Source organism: Rhinoderma darwinii, chromosome 11 (assembly GCF_050947455.1).
Source record: "Rhinoderma darwinii isolate aRhiDar2 chromosome 11, aRhiDar2.hap1, whole genome shotgun sequence".
NCBI classification, from domain to species: domain Eukaryota; kingdom Metazoa; phylum Chordata; class Amphibia; order Anura; family Rhinodermatidae; genus Rhinoderma; species Rhinoderma darwinii.
Window position 1 is genome coordinate 54,633,681 of NC_134697.1, and position 19,069 is coordinate 54,652,749.

Below are 19,069 nucleotides of genomic sequence, written 5' to 3' on the forward strand. Positions count from 1 at the left end.
TGGCACCATCTAAGCAGGGGGGGGGCTGGGTGGCACCATCTAAGCAGGGGGGGGCTGGGTGGCACGTGTTGGGGCAGGAAAGCGGTAGAATCTCCTGGTGATCATTAAGGTAGGAATTGCTCTATCCTTCTTCCAAAGTGAAGTAAAAGGACTAAATCGGTCGGCGTCTGAACAAATTACAGCCATACACATCAAGGAAAATTGTAATCGTATTAAGTTTAAAACAAAAAGAAAAGATTAAACTCCAAACTTTACTTGAAAAACTGAATAAGTGTTTATTGTTGCAGAATTACATTTTTTTTTTTATACATATTTCATAAATGATACAGGATTTTACACATCTATATTTTGCTTATTTATAGGACATTCCTCCATGCTCCAAACCTCCCCGCACACTCACACGTACCAGACCCTTTAGATACAATTCCTGTGTTTTACTGTTCTTATAAACCATTTATACAAACAGGATCAGACTATTTACTGCTGAAGGGGCCGACGTAAGTATTTTCTCCAGCTCCTTCAGCATCAGAAGTGCAAATGGCAAAAGAAAAGCTTTCGGTTTTATTAGTGTTAAAAGAAAATCTCCTTTTCAAGATCACAGTTACCCAAGCAGAAACTCTAGGATTACGCTTTGGACATTGTATTAAGATTTCTTGTACTATTAAGTTGTGTTGCCTTTAAACAAAGAAACAAATTAGGATGACTTCAGATAACCATAGATCTGTATAAGGGCCTCTAGATGTAGATGATTGTCAGTCAGATTTATTCCATAGCAGACATTCATGCCCAGTAGATCATAATTGAAAGGGCACATACTAAAGATATGGACGTCATATGAAGGTATGATGTACCTCCAGAAAACCAAGATCACACACGCACACACACATGCCTGGAAGCGGTTTACTGCCAGTCTTCTGTACACAGTGTTCTGCATGGTTCTACAATCTTGGAAAAAATATCGGACACAATTAAAAAAAGATAGAAACAAACAAGATAATATGGAAAATGGATTCAATCCACCTGAGAGGAGAGCCTTAGGTTAGAGGCAGTTACTTAAGACTACAACAGTTGGCAGCATCTGCCAGCTAAGTTCCACATGGGCACTAGATTTAGGCTGGCAGGGAGTCCATGGTAACGTAACTGCCAGTCAAATAATGCATGGAGAACATATACATACTCTCCTCTCTGTCAATATATGCAAGGCACCAGTCAACTGGCTTCACTTCTTTATTTCTGTAATCCTTTCCCTGAAGTAGGAGCCTTTCACAGTGGGGAGTCCTTAAAAAAATTGTCTCTGCAAAATTGAAGCCCATTACCACCCATCATTACCCCATGCCAACCCCAACAAGAGAGACTGCACCATTTTGAAAGTCTGTGGAAGAGCAGCTTATTCCAAAGGAAAAAAAGGCAAGAAAACCCCTGAAAACTTTGGAGCAAAAGATAGAGGTGATATTGCAGTCATAGCCACTCTCCAAACCTTCAGTGGTATGTAGATACTGTACACAAAATATAGACCATGCTGGATATCCGATGTTTCATCCAGGAAGATGTCGCACTTCTGTCAACAGGGGGGTGAACCAGAAGATGTCAATCTTTAAGATATTTCATGTTCATTGCATTAGAATAAGGTGGTAACCCCTTCATATTCATGCAACCCTGATTTTCTACCCCACTAACCCTCCAATCACGAGTGAAGGAACAGGGGTATATCTCCCTCCCCCCCAAAAAAAGAGAAAAAAATAAAAAAACAGAATAAAAACAAAACACAGACATAAAAACCTATCATGCATTGAGCCCCTGAAGTGTATATATATTTATATAGCCAAGGCAGTGGGAGGGAGAGGAATGGGGGAAAAAAGGCAATTAATAAAGTGATTTCAAGGGGAAAAAAAAAATATATCACTTGCAGTTTCTTAAAATGCATAGCAGAAAGTTTCACCGTGTTTGGGACTTGGATTAAAACTGAACAGTGTTGCATCTAAACACAGAAAGGCATGTGCATGAACCTGGAGTTTATCACGACAGCTAGGCATCAGGACGCCTTCACATCATTACAACAAATGCTTGAAGTTTAGAGACGAGCATTATACTGCGGTTACTGCTGGTCCAACATTTCTCCCAATGGCATTAATTGTGCGCTGTTACTCATGTGTCTCCATTAATCCAATGTCGTATTATAGGCACTCGGCCACAATCTAACTTGCCATAAAACCAGGAAAAAATAAAAATAAAAAAGATCATCCATTTGCATTCATTGAAAAGTAAAATAATTGATATGAATTAAGTAAGACATTTTTGAAAAGACTTAGGAGGCGGTTAACAAAGTCAAGGCTTCAAGTTCTCCTTAAATTCACTTCTGCCTGTTCTTAAAACAGCAGATTAAAAAAGTTAAAAAATAAAAAAAAATATATGGAAGAAACACAAAATGAGAGGGAGAAAATGATCACCCATCCCAATACCACATCCCAGCTACCACCAATAATGCTTTCATTTCAAAGGCAAGAGTTATCCACAGGCTTTGCTGGGAATTTAGGAGTTATGCAATGATCTATCTTTGTCATCAATTTGTTGGATCGGGAGATGCATCTGCAGGGGATCACGCAGTCTTTTAAGGTCCAACTCAACCTAGAGGGGAGAAGTAAAAAGAAACTTATTTCAGATTGGCTTTATAAAAACTGGTCAAAAAGGTCGAGTATATTTTTTTTCTGCAGATGTATAAGAGAAAGTTTCTATACCTCAACTTTTTGAATGTTATTTTTGTTTACTGTATGCCGAATATCTTATCCGAGGTATGTTGCAGTTTGGTTGGTCATATTTTCTGCCCTTACTTCATTAAAGGGTAACTAAACATTCAACAAACTTCTGACATGTCAGAAGTTTGTTGATCGCTGGGGGTCTGAGCACCGAGACCTGCACCGATCGCTAAGACGTATCGGCAGAAGCGCTCACGCGTTGAAGTACGGACTCAATAGAAAGTCTATGGGCTCGTACGCCGCTACATCGGCTCTCCGAGAAAAGCCGAACAGAAACAAAGCGGCTCAGTGCTCAGACCCCCAGCAATCAAAACTTCTGAAAATCTGTGAGTTGTGTGATTTAGAGAGTTTTTCTGATACGTCACAACTGCTTGTAAAATCTTCGTTGCCTGTTTGAAATTACTTGGGGGAAGGGGGAAGTCAATAGAACTATAGGCAGGAAGACCTACCCTCACAGATTACTTTGGATAATATTGGTATTTTTAACAGTTTATTTTTTAGTCACTGTTTCTGAAAGTGCTTTCTCACCCCTACTACAACCACAACTATTAAAGAGGCATATGGACTAACACCTATTAAACCCCCCCCCCCCCCTCAAAATTACAAACCACAACCCAATACTGATGCACAGAAAACAGGCCTATGGGGCTTGTTTGGAAAAATGTTTGACAGATCAACTAAGTCTCAGATGATTGCAGCAACAGAGAACATATACATAAATGTCATGCCGAGAGGTGTTCACACATAAGCATACCTGAGCAATATCATCCTTGAGTTGATTGTATTCTACATAATTAAAAGCGCTTTTTTTGGACGTTTTATGGAAATAATTTAAGTACTGTCTGTCTGTGGCATCTGGATAAATATATTCCTGCAATAAAACAAAAAAAAAACAAAACATGTAATATCCAGCAGTGTCAGAATGTTCATCACCTCCCTAATTCTCAGGTCCTGCTCACTATGCGGTAATGCAGCCAAGATAACCAATCAAATAGAATTGCTACAACACAGGCGAAAAATACCTAGTAACCAATTCAGCAACTTCATTAAGACATTGTGGGAATCACCACCCAGATCTGTTGACTTTAGTACAAGGCTGAACCAACACAACGGGTTAGAATACGTTATGGCTGCAGGCATCGGGCATGTCACTTCAAGTAATGAGGACAGGTATGTTTTTAAAATGCACAAGAAAGGACATGAGACCAAAAGCCGCCAATACTAGAAAAAGGTCAACCTTTATTTGTTAAATACAGACAAAGCAGTTAGAAATAAGTCACAAAATTGAACGGGCGGGTTACCGGGATAAGAGATTATGGGGCATTACAATTATATAATAAACTCACCAATGCGGGAGTATAGATCATATATAAAGTGCATAGTGCATATAACAAACGGGTATAAGGTAGAATTTATTATTATATATATATATACATACATACATACATATACATACACACACATACATACATACATACAGATAACCGGTTTGCAGAAATGTACATTGTGGTTGGCGCCATCCCGGTTTGAAACAGTTATGGGCATGTACTGAGGAACTTGATTTTGTGATTGTTCTTCATAAATAACACTACTGATCATACAAGGTTAAACTTCGTTACACCATTATGGATTAACCCCTTAATGACCAGCCTATTTTAAACCTTAATGACCAGGCCATTTTTTACGTTTTTCCATCGACGCATTCCAAGAGCTATAACCTTTTTATTTGTGCGTCGACATAGCTGTATAAGGTCTTGTTTTTTGCGGGACAAGTTGTATTTTTTAATAGCACCATTTTGGGGGACATATTTATTGATTAACTTTTATTTGGGGGGCGGGGGAATAGGAAAAAAACCTGAAATTTCACCACTCTTTTTCACGTCTTAAATCTATGCCATTTACCGTGTGATATAAATAACACAATAACTTTATTCAGCGGGTTGTTACGATTGCAACGATACCACATTTGTATAGTTTTTGTATGTTTTACTACTTTTACACAGTAAAAACGCATTTTTTTCAAAATTATTTGTTTTTGTGTCTCCATATTTGAAAAGCCGTAACGGTTTTATTTTTTTGCCGATGCGGTTGTATGAGGGCTTTTTTTTCTGCGGGACGACTTGTAGTTTTTATTGGTACCATTTTGAAGTAGATGCGACTTTTTGATCACTTTTTATCACATTTTTTTTAAGTCAGTATTCACAGAAAACAGCAATTTTTCCATAGTTTTTTATTCCATTTTTTACGGCGTTCACCGTGCGGGTTAAATAATGTAATAGATTTATAGTCGGGGTCGTTACGGACGCGGCGATACCAAATGTGTAACTTTATTTTGTTTTTTTAATAGTAAAGCATTTTGTAAGGGGAAAAGCTGGGTTTTTCACATTTTTTTTTAAATGAACTTTAAACTTTTTTTTAAACTTTTTTACTAGTCCCACAAGGGGACTTTAATATGCGATTCTCCGATCGCTATTATAATACACTGCAATACTTTTGTATTGCAGTGTATTACTGCCTGTCCGTTTAAAACAGACAGGCATCTGCTAGGTCATTGCTCCGGCATGATCTAGCAGGCATTGATTACAGGCAGACCTGGGGGCCTTTATTAGGCCCCCGGCTGCCATAGAAGACAATGACACTCGGCGATCGTATCGCCAGGTGTCGGTAGGATGAGAGGGAGCTCCCTCCCTCTCTCCAAAACCACTCAGATGCGGTGCTCGCTATTGTGCACCGCATCTGAGAGGTTAAACGGGTGAGATCGATACGAATATCGATCTCATACGGCAGAGCAGGGACGCCCCCAGCCCTCAGCCGCCTCTGGCAGCTGAGAGCAGGGAGATCTGACAGCTCCCTGCTCTGTTTACTTTATCCTGATGCAGTGCCGTAAAAAGGCATATGCATCAGAATAAAGCCCGTTAGTGACAGACGTTAAAAGGCGTATTGGCGGTCACTAACGGGTTAAGTTGCTTGCTTGATTATCCATGTTTACCATTTATTTGAGGGATATTATAATATATGGGTCTAATTTGAAACTTTGCTTGACCTTTTTTTATATGGTAAATAAATTCTTGTATCCCTGTGTTTGTTATATGCCCTTTATATATAGCCTATACTCCAACATTGGTGGGTTTATTAAATAATTGTAATGCTCCATATTGTTCATCTCAGTGATGCATCTGCTTTGTATGTAATGAAAAAAATAAAAAAATAAAAGTTTGTGCCGATTATTGGCAGCTTTTGATCTCGTGCCGTTTCTTGTAGGTATATAGATTTAGTGATGGAGAGTTACATCATTCAGGGACTAAAGAAAAGCACTCAATATAAGGTAAATTTGTGAATTACGTGAGAAACATTCCTCATTGGGTCTAATGAATTTATGTAAGAAACTAAAGCTGGTCACAAATTAGATAATTGTTCTTGACAGAAAGGGGCCTTACCTTGCCTGTAAGTAGAAAATAACAATACATTCCAATGATACCACTATAAGTAATGAAGTAAGTGACCGGCTCCATGATATCCCAGGAATATTCCCACCACGTCAGACGGGCGAGGATTCCAAACTGTACAGACATATAAGCTAAGCCGCCCCACTGGACAATCCTGGTCATCTTTGCTGCTTTCTGAGCGATCTTAAGCCGAGCCTGCGCAAACATTGGTAAACACATTTTTCATATAGACAACATAGTTTGATCTTAAAAAGTAAACCCCTGCCCCAAAGAGCACTAGCGAGAGAAGAAATTATTAAACACCAAAACTTCAATGACGTTTTTCTATCTGGACAATGTTTGAGAAGTGCCGGTCTTCAATATGGGAGTGTGTGCGCGCGTGCGCGTGTGTGTAATGTTTGCTTTATTTGTCAATACTACATCGGTGCTTTACATAGGGCTCTTTCCACTGAACAACATGAAACACCTCAGAACGGAAAATGAAGCCAATGTTAGAAATCCCATGCCCAATGTTGATATATTGAAGGGAATAGGATTAATAATGAGGCCCGGACAATGACGTGTTACTACCATCATGTCTACAATGCTACTTACTCTTATGTGCATGATTATTGATCTGTTCATAAATCCTATTGTCCAATCCACAAGGATATGGAAACTTCTTTGCCTACTTTTAAAGGAAGATTCAACCTTAAATAGAACACCTTGGTGCAATGCCTAATGAAGAGCTTTGTTACGCCTTAATTGTCAATAAACTACGTAGGTTACAAAGGGTTTTGTTTTTTTCTCATACTAGTCATTTTATTTTTTTAATGGGTACGTTTTATTTAAACCGGTTTTCCCTTTACCAGGCCTGCAGTAACTGATGTACCTTTTCATGAGGTTCAAGCTGCCCCTGAAGCTGCTCTAGTCGACTGCAGAGCTCTTTCTCTCTGTTGACCTGGAAATCCTTGATATGCATAGAGCTGTGCAATTGCTGCACAAGATGCTTCACATCATTCATAGTCGTTGCATGTTCATGGCTTAATAGTTCTGGATATAGAGGAAAACCACAATGTTACATAATACACAGGGCCAAGTCCGCTACTATTTAAAACTTTCAGCTGTAACATTAAAACCGCCTGTCTTATATTGTGTAGATCCCCCTAGCTCTGAGACATGGACTCTACAAGACCACTGACTGTGTCCGGAGGTATCTGGCACCAAGATATTGACAGCAGATCCTTTAAGTAATGTGGCACCTCTGTGGATCAGGCTTGTTCGGAGAGGAGATCTGGGGAATTTGGAGGCCAAGTCAACACCTTGAACTCGGTCATGTTCCTCAAACCGTTCCTGAACAATTTTTGCAGCGTGGTAGGGCGCTTTATCCTGCTGAAAGAGGCCACTGTCATTCAGGAATACTGTTACCATGAAAAAAAAAAAAAAAAAAAAAAAAAAGTCCTTGGTCTGCAACAATGTTGGGGTAGAAAGTAACATTCATTCCACACGAATGCCAGCACCCAAAGTTGCCCAGCAGAACATTGCCCGGAGCGCCTCACACTACCTCCACCGGCTCACCTTTTTACAATAGTGCATCCTGGTGCCACCTGTTTGACAGGTAAGTGACGCACCCCCCTCCGGCGTTTATAGGAGGTAACAGAAAACGTCATTCAGACCAGGCCACCTTCTTATATTGCTCTATGGTCCAGATCAGTTGCTCATGGGACAATTGTAGGCACTTTCAGCGGTGAACAGAATAAGCATGAGCACTCAGACCGGTCTGCGGCTTAACAGCTCCAAAACCAACAAGCTGCAATCCACAGCGTGTCATGACACTTATCATAGAGAACATTCACTTTCAGCATTTCTGCTACAATACCTCTTCTGTAGGATCGGACAGGTCAGCCTTAGCTCCCCATGCACATGAATGAGCCTTGGGTGCCCATGACCCGGTCACCGGTTTACAAGTTGACCTTCCTTGGACTGCTTTTGGTAGATACTAACCACTGCATACTGGGAAGAACCCCACCAAGGCCAGCCATTTTGGAGATGCTCTGCCCCAGTCCTCTAGCCATCAGTTTGTCCCTTGTCAAAGTCGCTCAGATCCTTACGCTCGCCCATTTTTCCTGTTCCCAACAGTTCACTTGCTGCCTGATATATTCCACTGTTTGTCTCCTTACAATGGCATCTGTCAATCAATGTTAATTACTTCACCTGTTAGTGGTTTAGGTTGTCTGGGCATGAGGCGGTGTTTCATACTGATGACCTATCCACAGGATAGGTCATCAGTATATGACTGGTGGATGTCTGACACCCGGACCCTCGCCGATAAGCTGTTTCCACCAAGTTAAGCACTGGTCTGTGCCAGAAGCAGATGGCACTGTATGGCACGGCCGCAATACAGTGGTTGTAGCCATCTGTTTCCAGCACCGACCACTGCAAAACTTCCGGAGGCAGCTGGAACAGCTGATCGGTGCAGGGCTCCAACTTGGCTCATATCACCTATCAACAGTATAAACAAGAAATGTTTGATCGGTGGGGGTCCAACTGCTGAAACCCCCACCGAGCCAGAGAACAATGGTCCCGGAGTGCCCTATTTAAATGGAGCGGGACTGCGCATCCACGGCCACTGCTATATTCACTTTCTACGGGGCTGCGATATCCTCAGCAATCCCATAGAAACCAGATGGAGCTGTGACCTTTCATATAGGGTATTTAGGAACCATGTTCGAGATCAGTGTGGGTCCCAGCAGTTGAAACCCCACTGAGTCGACATTTATCGGCTATCCTGTGATAAAGGATCATTAAGAGAAAATCCCTTTAACGCATATGCCGGCTTAATTTTCACAGAACATACATTAAAAGTAGGACGATAACGCGGTGTGAACAGAGCCTCAGAGAGAAGTTGAGGACACATCTGTATACATTTTTCACAACTTTGAGTTCAAAAGAACACGGCTATATCACACATTAACAAATCTAACCAAAACATCTTATGGAGACTAATAAAAAGAAGCACCATAGCATAACAAAACTTAAAGGCAGACAATATAAAGTTCTCTGATCCTGAATCCTCAGGTAAAACCAAACATTTAAATGCACATTACCTCTTTTTGGTGTTCGCACATCGTAAATTTTATCATTAATGGACAGTTTGAAGTCATCTAGTAGAAGAACATCAATCCCTGTGGAAGAGGATACACGGGCTCCATCTGAAGGAAAAAAAAAAAACGGACAAGAAATTGTGTGACTTCACCAATCCAAGACTCCTCTATTAAGCAGAAAATTACGCTTCGGCAAGTCCATTACAGAGAAGCCCATTGACTTCACTGCAGGAGGACTGACCGAGCACCCTGGAGTGACAGCTGAGCGCATAGGGTCACAGCTAGTCATAATGGGATCAACGTGACTAATAGGAGTACCCCTTCAATAAACAAGATAGCAAAGCTGAACATTTTTCCTGAGCTACTTCCTATTGATTAAAACACAGTGCATTCTGGGGTCAGGTACAGAAACAAGCTGTCAAACCTGCGGAGTAGATTGCTACTCTGTCAATTCCCCGGTCTTCATCCTGGAGCTGCTGCAGAAATACTCCCACTGAATCTGAAATGGGCTTCAGAGTAAACCGGCATTTCTCCTGGCGGGATGGGAGGTTAACGGTTATCACAGGCAACCCGTTTTGGTAAACCACAGTCACAGCTAATAAATAAAAGAAAAATAAAAGGTCATTACTAATACTAGTGCATTACAAAAATTATATCTAAAACCCATAGCTTTACAGCTTAACTGAAATCAGATCAATAGACTAAACCGCATAAAGAACAATACACCTACTCACCATCAGAGGGCGATGCTGCACTGCAAAATGCTACTTTTTGGCTCAGCCATGCAGGAAGTCTCTGGTGCGCCTAGAAAACAGAAGCACATCTATTATTAATCACTGGGGATGTCATCCTGCAGATTCACCTCTAATAGCCCACTGCCATTTGGATTCATAGAGAATCTCAAGATCTAGTTTAATATACAGCTATATGGCAAGTAGTATTTGCACTCTCTAACCTTGCAAACACTTCATATTATTTATGCCGTCTTTACCTTTAAATATAAAAAAGGTATAATACAAAATACACCTGTGTAGGAAAATACAACACACATATTGCTGACACGGCATGAGGAAAATATTTCAAAGAGATAAACAGCCATGAATTACTACAATGTAGAAACCAGACCGTAACAGGGAGCGCAACACCTCTACGATTTATATGAAGAGATAACAAAGATAAACAAAAAATACATTTGGTTAACATTGGGTTACGTCTTCCACCAATTCAACCCATTAAAATTAGTGGATACAAGAAAGAAAAAAAAAAAAAAAAAAAGACCGTGGCGCTCCTCCGAGGCGATGTCCTTTAATGTACAGTCTGTACCTTGAGAACTTTCGTCTAGTACCACAAGACTCAGCAGATGACCTATTCTCTGGTAGTAGGCATAATACCCAGAGGAGCCAGTGGCCGTGAATCTATATGGTAGTAATGTATGCCGGCAGCCTCCTACTGCGATCCCTGGAAGGATAAATCCTTGTCGTGGGGATGAGATTGAATGCAGGTGAAAACGGAAAAAAAGATCATGCGGTCTTTAGGTGACGGCGCCAGGCTAGTGAGAACAGTTACAATATGTATAACATTTCTCTCTTTATTACGAAGTTTCAGGACCATGCCGGTCCCTTCGTCAGGTCAGATATAGTCAAGAACAATAGCAATTCTTCTTACTAGCCTGGCGCCGCCACAAAGACCGCATGATCTTTTTTTCAGTTTTCCCCTGCACCCTTTAAAAGGAGTCATGGCTATGGGAACCACTCCTTGACTAATGTCTCCTATCAGCCATGTCTGCAGCCCCAGGAGCCATGAACGGGTGCAGCACATCCCGAGCAAGTCAAACATTTTCTTATCTCCGGTTTGCTGCCCACTCCTTGCTGAAAACACTGCAGGCACAACAGACATTATTTCAGATCACCTTTGCTCTCGGGACAATCCCACAATGGCTAATAATTCCTAAGAGTCCTGATAAATATGGCAGACATGTGCTTATAATCGATATGTAGGCGCTGGGCTGCATCATACCATGCTGGGCACACAAGACAACGATGTGGGCGCATATCTTTCCACCCTTCTGCATTGTTTTGCAGGGTCTCATCCAGGATAAAAATCTCGTATCCAGCCGCTCAACTAGAAGTTGTCTCTTGTAATAATTTAAATGTCAGATGAGGGAGAATTGAAGGGGAAACAGGGGTTCACTAGGGATGTATAGATCGTTTATTATTAAACATCTCCGCTCCTAGGTCCCGCCAGTGTTCCCGACGTGGTAGGAGCTTAGATTATCATGAATGCAGAAACTTCTTACTGCTGGCCCACGGGACAGAAATGCTTTACAAACCTCATCCACACGCTGCGGAAAATGTCAGCAGAAAACAAGTGCTGAAATGTACCTGCGGCGTGGATTCTCAATCTGCAGAATGTCTATTTATCTGGTGCAAACGCTACGGAAATTCTGGACGGAAATTCCACAACATGTCTGTCCCGTGTGCAAGAGGCCTCAGTGGTTTCTCCGGCAGCGGTGTAACTGGCTCATCATTTCCACATTATTTCCCCACCACTGCATTACAGCATTTTGCAATTCATTGATGCTAGTAAAGGAGGTGGAGCTGTGACAACCTCCAGAACGACGAAAAATAAAAACTGGGCTAACATTTTACATTTCTATTTTATTTAAATGACTTTGTATCACAAGCTCCAATACAACAAGCCTTCCGGGAACAGTAAAAAGCTTGAAAGCCAAGAATTCGCATCTGTGCTCCTTCCCTGTTCATCTGTACACCTGCCCATAGTCATGAGTTGTCAGACCAAACGTTTAATTCCGTTTTTCCCTGACGGACATTAAAGCTCTGTCCACATCACTTTCGTGCTTTACGTCCAGCAAATATGTCGGGAAAGCCTCCCGGTGTATGCGCCAAATGTAAAGCCTAGATGTACGCCAAATAGCACCAGTATATCTGTTTCTGCGGTGGCCCACTATTCCCATACTGTTAAAGAAAAAACTGGAAAAATAATGATCTGCCATATTGGGTTTTATCGTTGGTAATCTATAAACTTTTATAACATGTAGGGCGGGCGATTTCAAGAAATATTGCAATATTCTTTATTAACCAACTCTGTCTACTTCCATTGTAAAACTGTTCCTGAACGGCTTCCCCTATGCTCCGCTACTGGCCATTGCTAGGGAAAATCCGTATTCAGCGCCTTACACACTAAATACTGCTGCTCTGCGTGGGGAACACTCCATCCTTCCTGCTCCTGAAACCCGATGCACACAATGTCTTAATGCATTGGATATTTCTACTACAGACGTAGTCTGTTCCTAATAACCAGCCACACTGATCTCATGTCCCTGTCAAACGCTCTAAAGGGTGGGGGACGTAGACCTCCGGCTGGATTCCCTCGCTCCTCCCTCACTCAAAGCCTCTGGCAGGAAGAGAAGATCAATGGAGCAAGTTATAAGGCTGGGTTCACATTGCGCATTTTTGGTGTGTTTTTTTATTTATTTTTTTAAACGCGGGAAAGAAAACAAAAAAAAAAAACATTAAAATGCATGCGCTTTTACTAAACGTTTTAGTAGTAATCTGTTTTTCAATTTACTAGGCTTACAGCTAAAACCGTTTACTAGTCATAGGCTTACAGCTAAAACAGTTTAAAAAAAAACACATGGGTAAATGAAAAAACTCTTTTCTGATATGGTTTTCTTTTTCATTTCAAAAAGTGCAACAAAAAGGCACAATGTGAACCCAGCCTAACAGGATAACAAATGCTCAGCAGGGAAAGTCCATGTTTCAGTACGGCTGCTGCTTTTTTCTCCATCATTAAAATAAGCCATTTATACAAAACCAACAAGCATTTCATGAGCCCAGGACGCACTAAATGACTCCAGCTGCGGGAGATGAACTAAAAGCCTCTCTGTATATTAACATTCAGAAGGTTCAGCAGGAATGTTCTCCAGGAATCCCCAGCATGTAAGGGCTCCTTGGTAAAATGGATGTTCATCAAGATTTTTTTTTCCCTCGGGTCTCCTGTCTATTTATATGCCAGGAAAATGATGCACTAAAATGTATAATATATTCATAATAACTCTGCCTGCAATGCCATGAACAAAATGAGCTTTTTTGGCTGGACTTGTACATAAAGAGAAAGAATGTTACAAATTAACGCCTTTATATGTCAAGGTTAAAGAAGATATGCAGTAAGGCCTCATTTACACCAGCGTGTGCGCTTTGCGCAGGCAAAAAAACGCAGCGTTTGGCGTGCGCAAAAGGCACTTGACAGCTCCGTGTGTCATCAGTGTATGATGCGCGGCTGCGTGATTTTCGCGCAGCCGCCATCATAGAGATGAGGCTAGTCGACGTCAGTCACTGTCCAGGGTGCTGAAAGAGTTAACTGATCGGCAGTAACTCTTTCAGCACCCTCGACAGTGAATTCCGATCACAATATACACCAACCTGTGAATAAAAAAAAAAACGTTCATACTTACCAAGAACTTCCTGCTTCCTCCAGTCCGGTCTCCCGGCCGTTGCCTTGGTGACGCGTCCCTCTCGTCATCCGGCCCCACCTCCCTGGATGACGCGGCAGTCCATGTGACCCCTGCAGCCTGTGCTTGGCTTATGATTGGCTGCAGCTGTCACTTGGACTGAATTGTCATCCTGGGAGGTCAGACTGGAGGAAGAAGCCGGGAGTTATCGGTAAGTCAGAACTTCTTTTTTTTACACGTTCATGTATATTGTGATCGGAAGTCACTGTCCAGGGTGCTGAACCAGTTTAACTCTTTCAGCACTGTGGACAGTGACTATCTCCTGACGTCGCGTACCGGAAAAAATTTTGCCGGGTTCGGTCAAAACGAGTTCGGCCGAACCCGGTGAAGTTCGGTTCGCTCATCTCTAATTTGACACTCCGTTTGGATGTTTGTAAACAGAAAAGCACGTGGTGCTTTTCTGTTTACATTCATCCTTTTGACAGCTCTTGCGCGAATCACGCAGTTCGCACGGAAGTGCTTCCGTGCGGCATGCGTGGTTTTCACGCACCCATTGACTTCAATGGGTGCGTGATGCGCGAAAAACGCACGATTATAGAACATGTCGTGAGTTTTACGCAACGCACTCGCGCTGCGCATTGTCTGCACTGCCCCATAGAGTAATATAGGTGCGTACGACACGCGTGAAAAGCACGCGCGTATATTACGCTCGTCTAAATGAGGCCTAAGGATGTAGAAAAAGGTTTTCCTTTTTTTTTTGTCGGCGGGGTGTTGATATCCACGTTATGTGGCAGTGCGGCACATCTGACACTTCATTTGAACCAGTAATTTATACAACAGGGAAGACAACGCCAAAAACCCATAAAACTCAGGATCACAGAAATGCAAGTGAGTCGCAAATGACCTTGTGACTGGCAAGGTCGGTAACTTTTTTTTCTCCCCAGAGGGAAAGATTAAAGTCATGGGAATACTGTGAGGATAGAGCCACATGGAGCACCAGCATGTTTAGCTACAAAACTGTGCGGACTGTAAAAAAAAAAAATTTAAAGGACCACACCAATATGCGGTGAAACAGTGTGGTCCTACCCTGACTCATGGGCTAATCCGTGGAGCCCTTGCCCAAGTGTACCAGAACTTTCTCTTGTAACGTGCTGCGTATCTGTGGAAGGTCGACATAATCAGGACAGGTTTTCAGCTCCTAAATGTAAACCATGAATGTTTCAATTCACTGATAGCAAGCAGGATTCTTGAAAATGGTGAAGTGAAAGTTGAAGTTTTAATTTTACAATGAGGAAGCTTTTGCGGAACACAATTTGTTTACACTTCTGTTTCATATGACTATTTTAAGTATAAAGATGACCAGTATTTTGTGGGATTGAATTTACATCTCTATAAAGAACAAACAAAAAGTCACATTTACTGGACATGGATTACAGATCCTCCTGATACAAATGACGATCTAAAGTGTCTGAAATAGTCGCCACAGCTGCCAGGGTTTACCGGGGAGCTCCCTCAGATCACGTCAGGTGACGGCACGCAAACCCAACAGCTATTGTTTAATGTGGATCAATATTTTTCACTCTCTATGTCAAGGTGAATGGATCTCCTCACTGCATTATAAAACATGCTCAGCCATACATTCACTGGGTAATACAAAGCATCGAAGATCTCACAATAGTAGGAACCACTGCAAGAATTACAGGTTCAGCAAAGATGGACCTAATGTATTAGGGAAAAATATTTATATAGCAATTCCCTAATATATTGCTCTTCTGGGAAGAGCACCCTTTAAGTGGGTATGATCCTATACCCAAGCAAGGCAGCAGCAGGTTCCTTCAGCAGAGCTCCCATCCGTTTGACTGGGTTTTCACGTTGCGTTCACAATGCATTTTTTTGCTGCAATTTACAACAAAACCATGCCGTTTTCGCGAAAATTGCAGCAAAACAGGGTTTTCTTGTGGTTGTGGGGGCAAAAACAAAAACCTAATTTTCACCGCGACATGTGAACCCAGCCTAACCGTAGTGCCCCTCCCCAGCAGTGCACGCAGAAGTTAGGCTGTGTTCACATCAGCATTGCCCTTCGGTTAAGGGGTTCCGTCTGAGGTTTCCTTTGGGTTAACCCCTCATTGAGATCAATGGTGAGGGAAACTGAAGCTAAGGTTTCAGTTTGCCTTTCCGCTGAGGGGTTAATCCAACATATACCTCCAACGGAACCCCTCAACGGAAGGGCAACGCTGACGTGAACAGGCCCTTAGCTCTCTACCACTATCAGTGCCAATCCCCTCATCTCTGGCTAACATGTGGGAGCGCACTATAAAAGAACCAAACACCGGTATGTGATGGAGAACATAGATAGATTATACCAAGTAACAAACTAAGAAATAATTCACTTTCTTTTTTTCCCCTGAATTTATTTATAACCAAATTATGAAATGTAAAACGCAGTCTGCTTTAAACACTTTCTGCTCATATGCCCCATTTCAGGGCCAAATGACTAAGGCACACGACTGTAAAATAGTCCATAATTACGGGCCCGTTAGTTTCTATGGCAGACGGACACTTTCCCGTATATTCCCGTAGAAGCTTGCCGAAAAAAAATAGGACATGACCCATTTTTTTTAATTTTACGGATCGTGCTCCTATACTTTATAATGGGAGCAAGGCCCGTAAATCGGTCCGGCTGTCCGCGGCCGTAATTACGGGCACGGTCGTGTGCATGGAGCCTAGGAGAGGGGATCCATTGCTAGTTACTCCTCTGTATTAGTCATAATGGAGAACTCCTGCAAAGGAAGGGTTCTCCTTGTCGAGGACCTGACTCACTTGGATTACACGGATTTCCCATTGATTGCTCAATATTTCATGAAGCATCACTGCATAAGAAATGTACAGTCACCTCACCGGCTGCTTCCCCTGCTACATACTAAATAGGGCACAAAACATATGACAAATTCTCCTAATAAGGTTATTTTGCGGAGCAACTTCATGGGTCAAATACATCTGACACCGACCAAGAATGTACATTACAAAATACATGATATTCATTATCAAGAGAAAGTGAAAATAATGATTTCTGCCCTCTATCAGCACAATTTCCATATAGATTACTGTAGAAAAGGAAGTTTAGGACATCATTTGAGAGTATGCAGTAGTATGTCATACAGCAGGGACAATACTGATCAAAAAACTGCCGTGTGAATTAGACCTTAAAACGCAAAGTCGGACCTGGCATTTTTTAAGCCTCGTCCACTTTTTTAGATGCAGGACAAAAAAGGCGAACAGAGGCTTCATTAAAAAAAACAAAAAACCGGCATAAGTAGGTTGATAAATCTGTACCAAAAAGGGGATCACAGACATACAGCAGGTGGAGAGAATATAATATTTAAAAAAAAACAAAAAAACATTCCTGTCTCTATATACTGCTATTATATACTTGTCAAGGCGTCCCATGCTGTTCTTTGGATTCCCTGTTCAGAAAGGCCACCTAATGCGTTCAGTGCCCGTAAGAATTAGTCGCTTCTAGTGTGACGATTTGTATTGGCTGGCCTGCACAAAAGACCCAGGAGGTGGAACTGCGCTAATGGGCCGGTTTGTCCACCGACACTGGACACATTAGGTGGACAGTCTCAGAAGGAATCAAAAAGACAGGGGGCGCCATAACAAGTATGTAGAGGCAATATCCAGACACAGCAACGCTTTTTTTTATTTTTTTTTTAATTACAACTGAAAAATTATGTGGTGTGTGATCTAAAAGAGAAAAGTATTATTTAATCATGCAACCCGTGAAAAGAAGTATAGAAGTGATATTAGAGTTACTTCTAACTTTAACCTGTGGAGAATAAGAGAATCAGATTTGCCATTGAGAAATTGCTTACTGGTCATCTCTACTTGTAATGTCTCATGATAAATTATTATATCTGAAAGCTGCAGACAGATATAGGCTAATGTCTTCCTAAAACACTCTTAGCTGTGGTGTTATAAGATATGAGATGTCACACCAGATCTGCGGTGACATACACGGACGGCCTGAATGCACAACCAGTTGACAGCGTAAGACAAGTTCCATGACCCAGTAAGAACTTCTCACCGTTGCCACTAAAGCCTCTTTCTGCCATAGGGTAAACAGTTGCCATGAAGGGATGAGCTTGGTCGGCCACAATGTTTAGGTAAGACCTACTGTTCAAACATCATCCACAGTTATCAGAGGACCCAGCGTGTGCCAAGAAAACATTCCCCACACCATCTCCACCAGCCTGAACTTGTGCCAAATTCTAACCCTCCCTAAAGGGGATCCAGGTCTTGCAGCCCCATTAAGAGATGTAAAAATGCGGCTGTATTAGGGCTCGTCCACACGTAACGGAATTGCTGCATATTTTACGCCTGGAATTGCGGCCGGAAAACACGCAGCAGAATACAGTAGCAGCAAAGTGGGTGAGATTTAACAAATGTCGCATGTCAATTCCTGCTGCAGAAAGTGGACTGAATTGCTGCGTTTTTCAAGAGATGTCACCAAATCCCAGCATTGAGAAAAACGCAGCAAAATACGCACCATTTTCTACAGTAGAACTCAGAAAATGGATTGTCTGCTAGTTTCGACGGAAATGCTGCAGCAACTCAGTTACGTGTGGACAAGCTCTTAATGGGGTTTCCCCATCAGCGACTTTTATGACATCTCCACAGGATATGTCACAAATGTCAGATAGATGCGGGTCCCACCTCTGAATGGCAGTTACGGAAACAGCGTAGCTCATATGCTACGCTGCTTCTGTAACTGCCATTCACTACTATGGGAGTTAAGGAAGCAGCGTAGTTCAGCAGTTTCTGTAATTCATGGTCGGAAATCACACAATTCAGTCACAACAGCAGTAGAACAGGGTTTAGGGGGCCCAGAGGTGGGACCCGCATCTGACATTTAGGACATAGCCTAAGGGGGTCTTCCCATCAGAGACATTTATGACACAGCCACAGGATATGTTCCCACAAATATCAAGTCAATGGGTGCGTGCAAATCGCGCATGGCACACGGAAGTACTTCCGGGTGCCGTGCGTTATTCGCGCAACAGTAGTAAAAAAGAATGAATGAAAACCGAAAAGCACCTCGTGCTTTTATGTTTGTAAACATACATAGAGTGTCATAATGATGCCGGCTGCGCAAAAATCACGCAGCCACGCACCATATGCTGATGCCACAAAACGCAGCGTTTTTTGCGTGCGCAAAACAGACACGTCCGTGTGAATAAGGCCAAATAGTGAGTTTCTCCTGCTCATATTGCTGCATTCTTTCCGCAACGATTTTACCTGCTTATTTAGTGTGAACAT

The 19,069-nt window shown here is 42.0% G+C and overlaps 1 protein-coding gene across 1 annotated transcript in view; it reads right to left on the reverse strand.

Annotated features, from left to right (window-relative positions):
• Nucleotides 1-250: 250 nt before the first annotated feature.
• MCU (mitochondrial calcium uniporter) overlaps nt 251-19,069 on the reverse strand; it is a 72,521-nt gene continuing 53,702 nt past the window's right edge. Inside the window, exons 2-8 of the mRNA XM_075841548.1 lie at nt 10,017-10,086; nt 9,707-9,877; nt 9,286-9,390; nt 7,071-7,231; nt 6,191-6,394; nt 3,508-3,624; nt 251-2,625 (exon numbers count right to left, since the gene is read on the reverse strand). Coding sequence (XP_075697663.1) covers nt 2,530-2,625; nt 3,508-3,624; nt 6,191-6,394; nt 7,071-7,231; nt 9,286-9,390; nt 9,707-9,877; nt 10,017-10,086 — 924 coding nt within the window. The 3' untranslated portion in view covers nt 251-2,529. The remainder of the gene's footprint in view (nt 2,626-3,507; nt 3,625-6,190; nt 6,395-7,070; nt 7,232-9,285; nt 9,391-9,706; nt 9,878-10,016; nt 10,087-19,069) is intronic.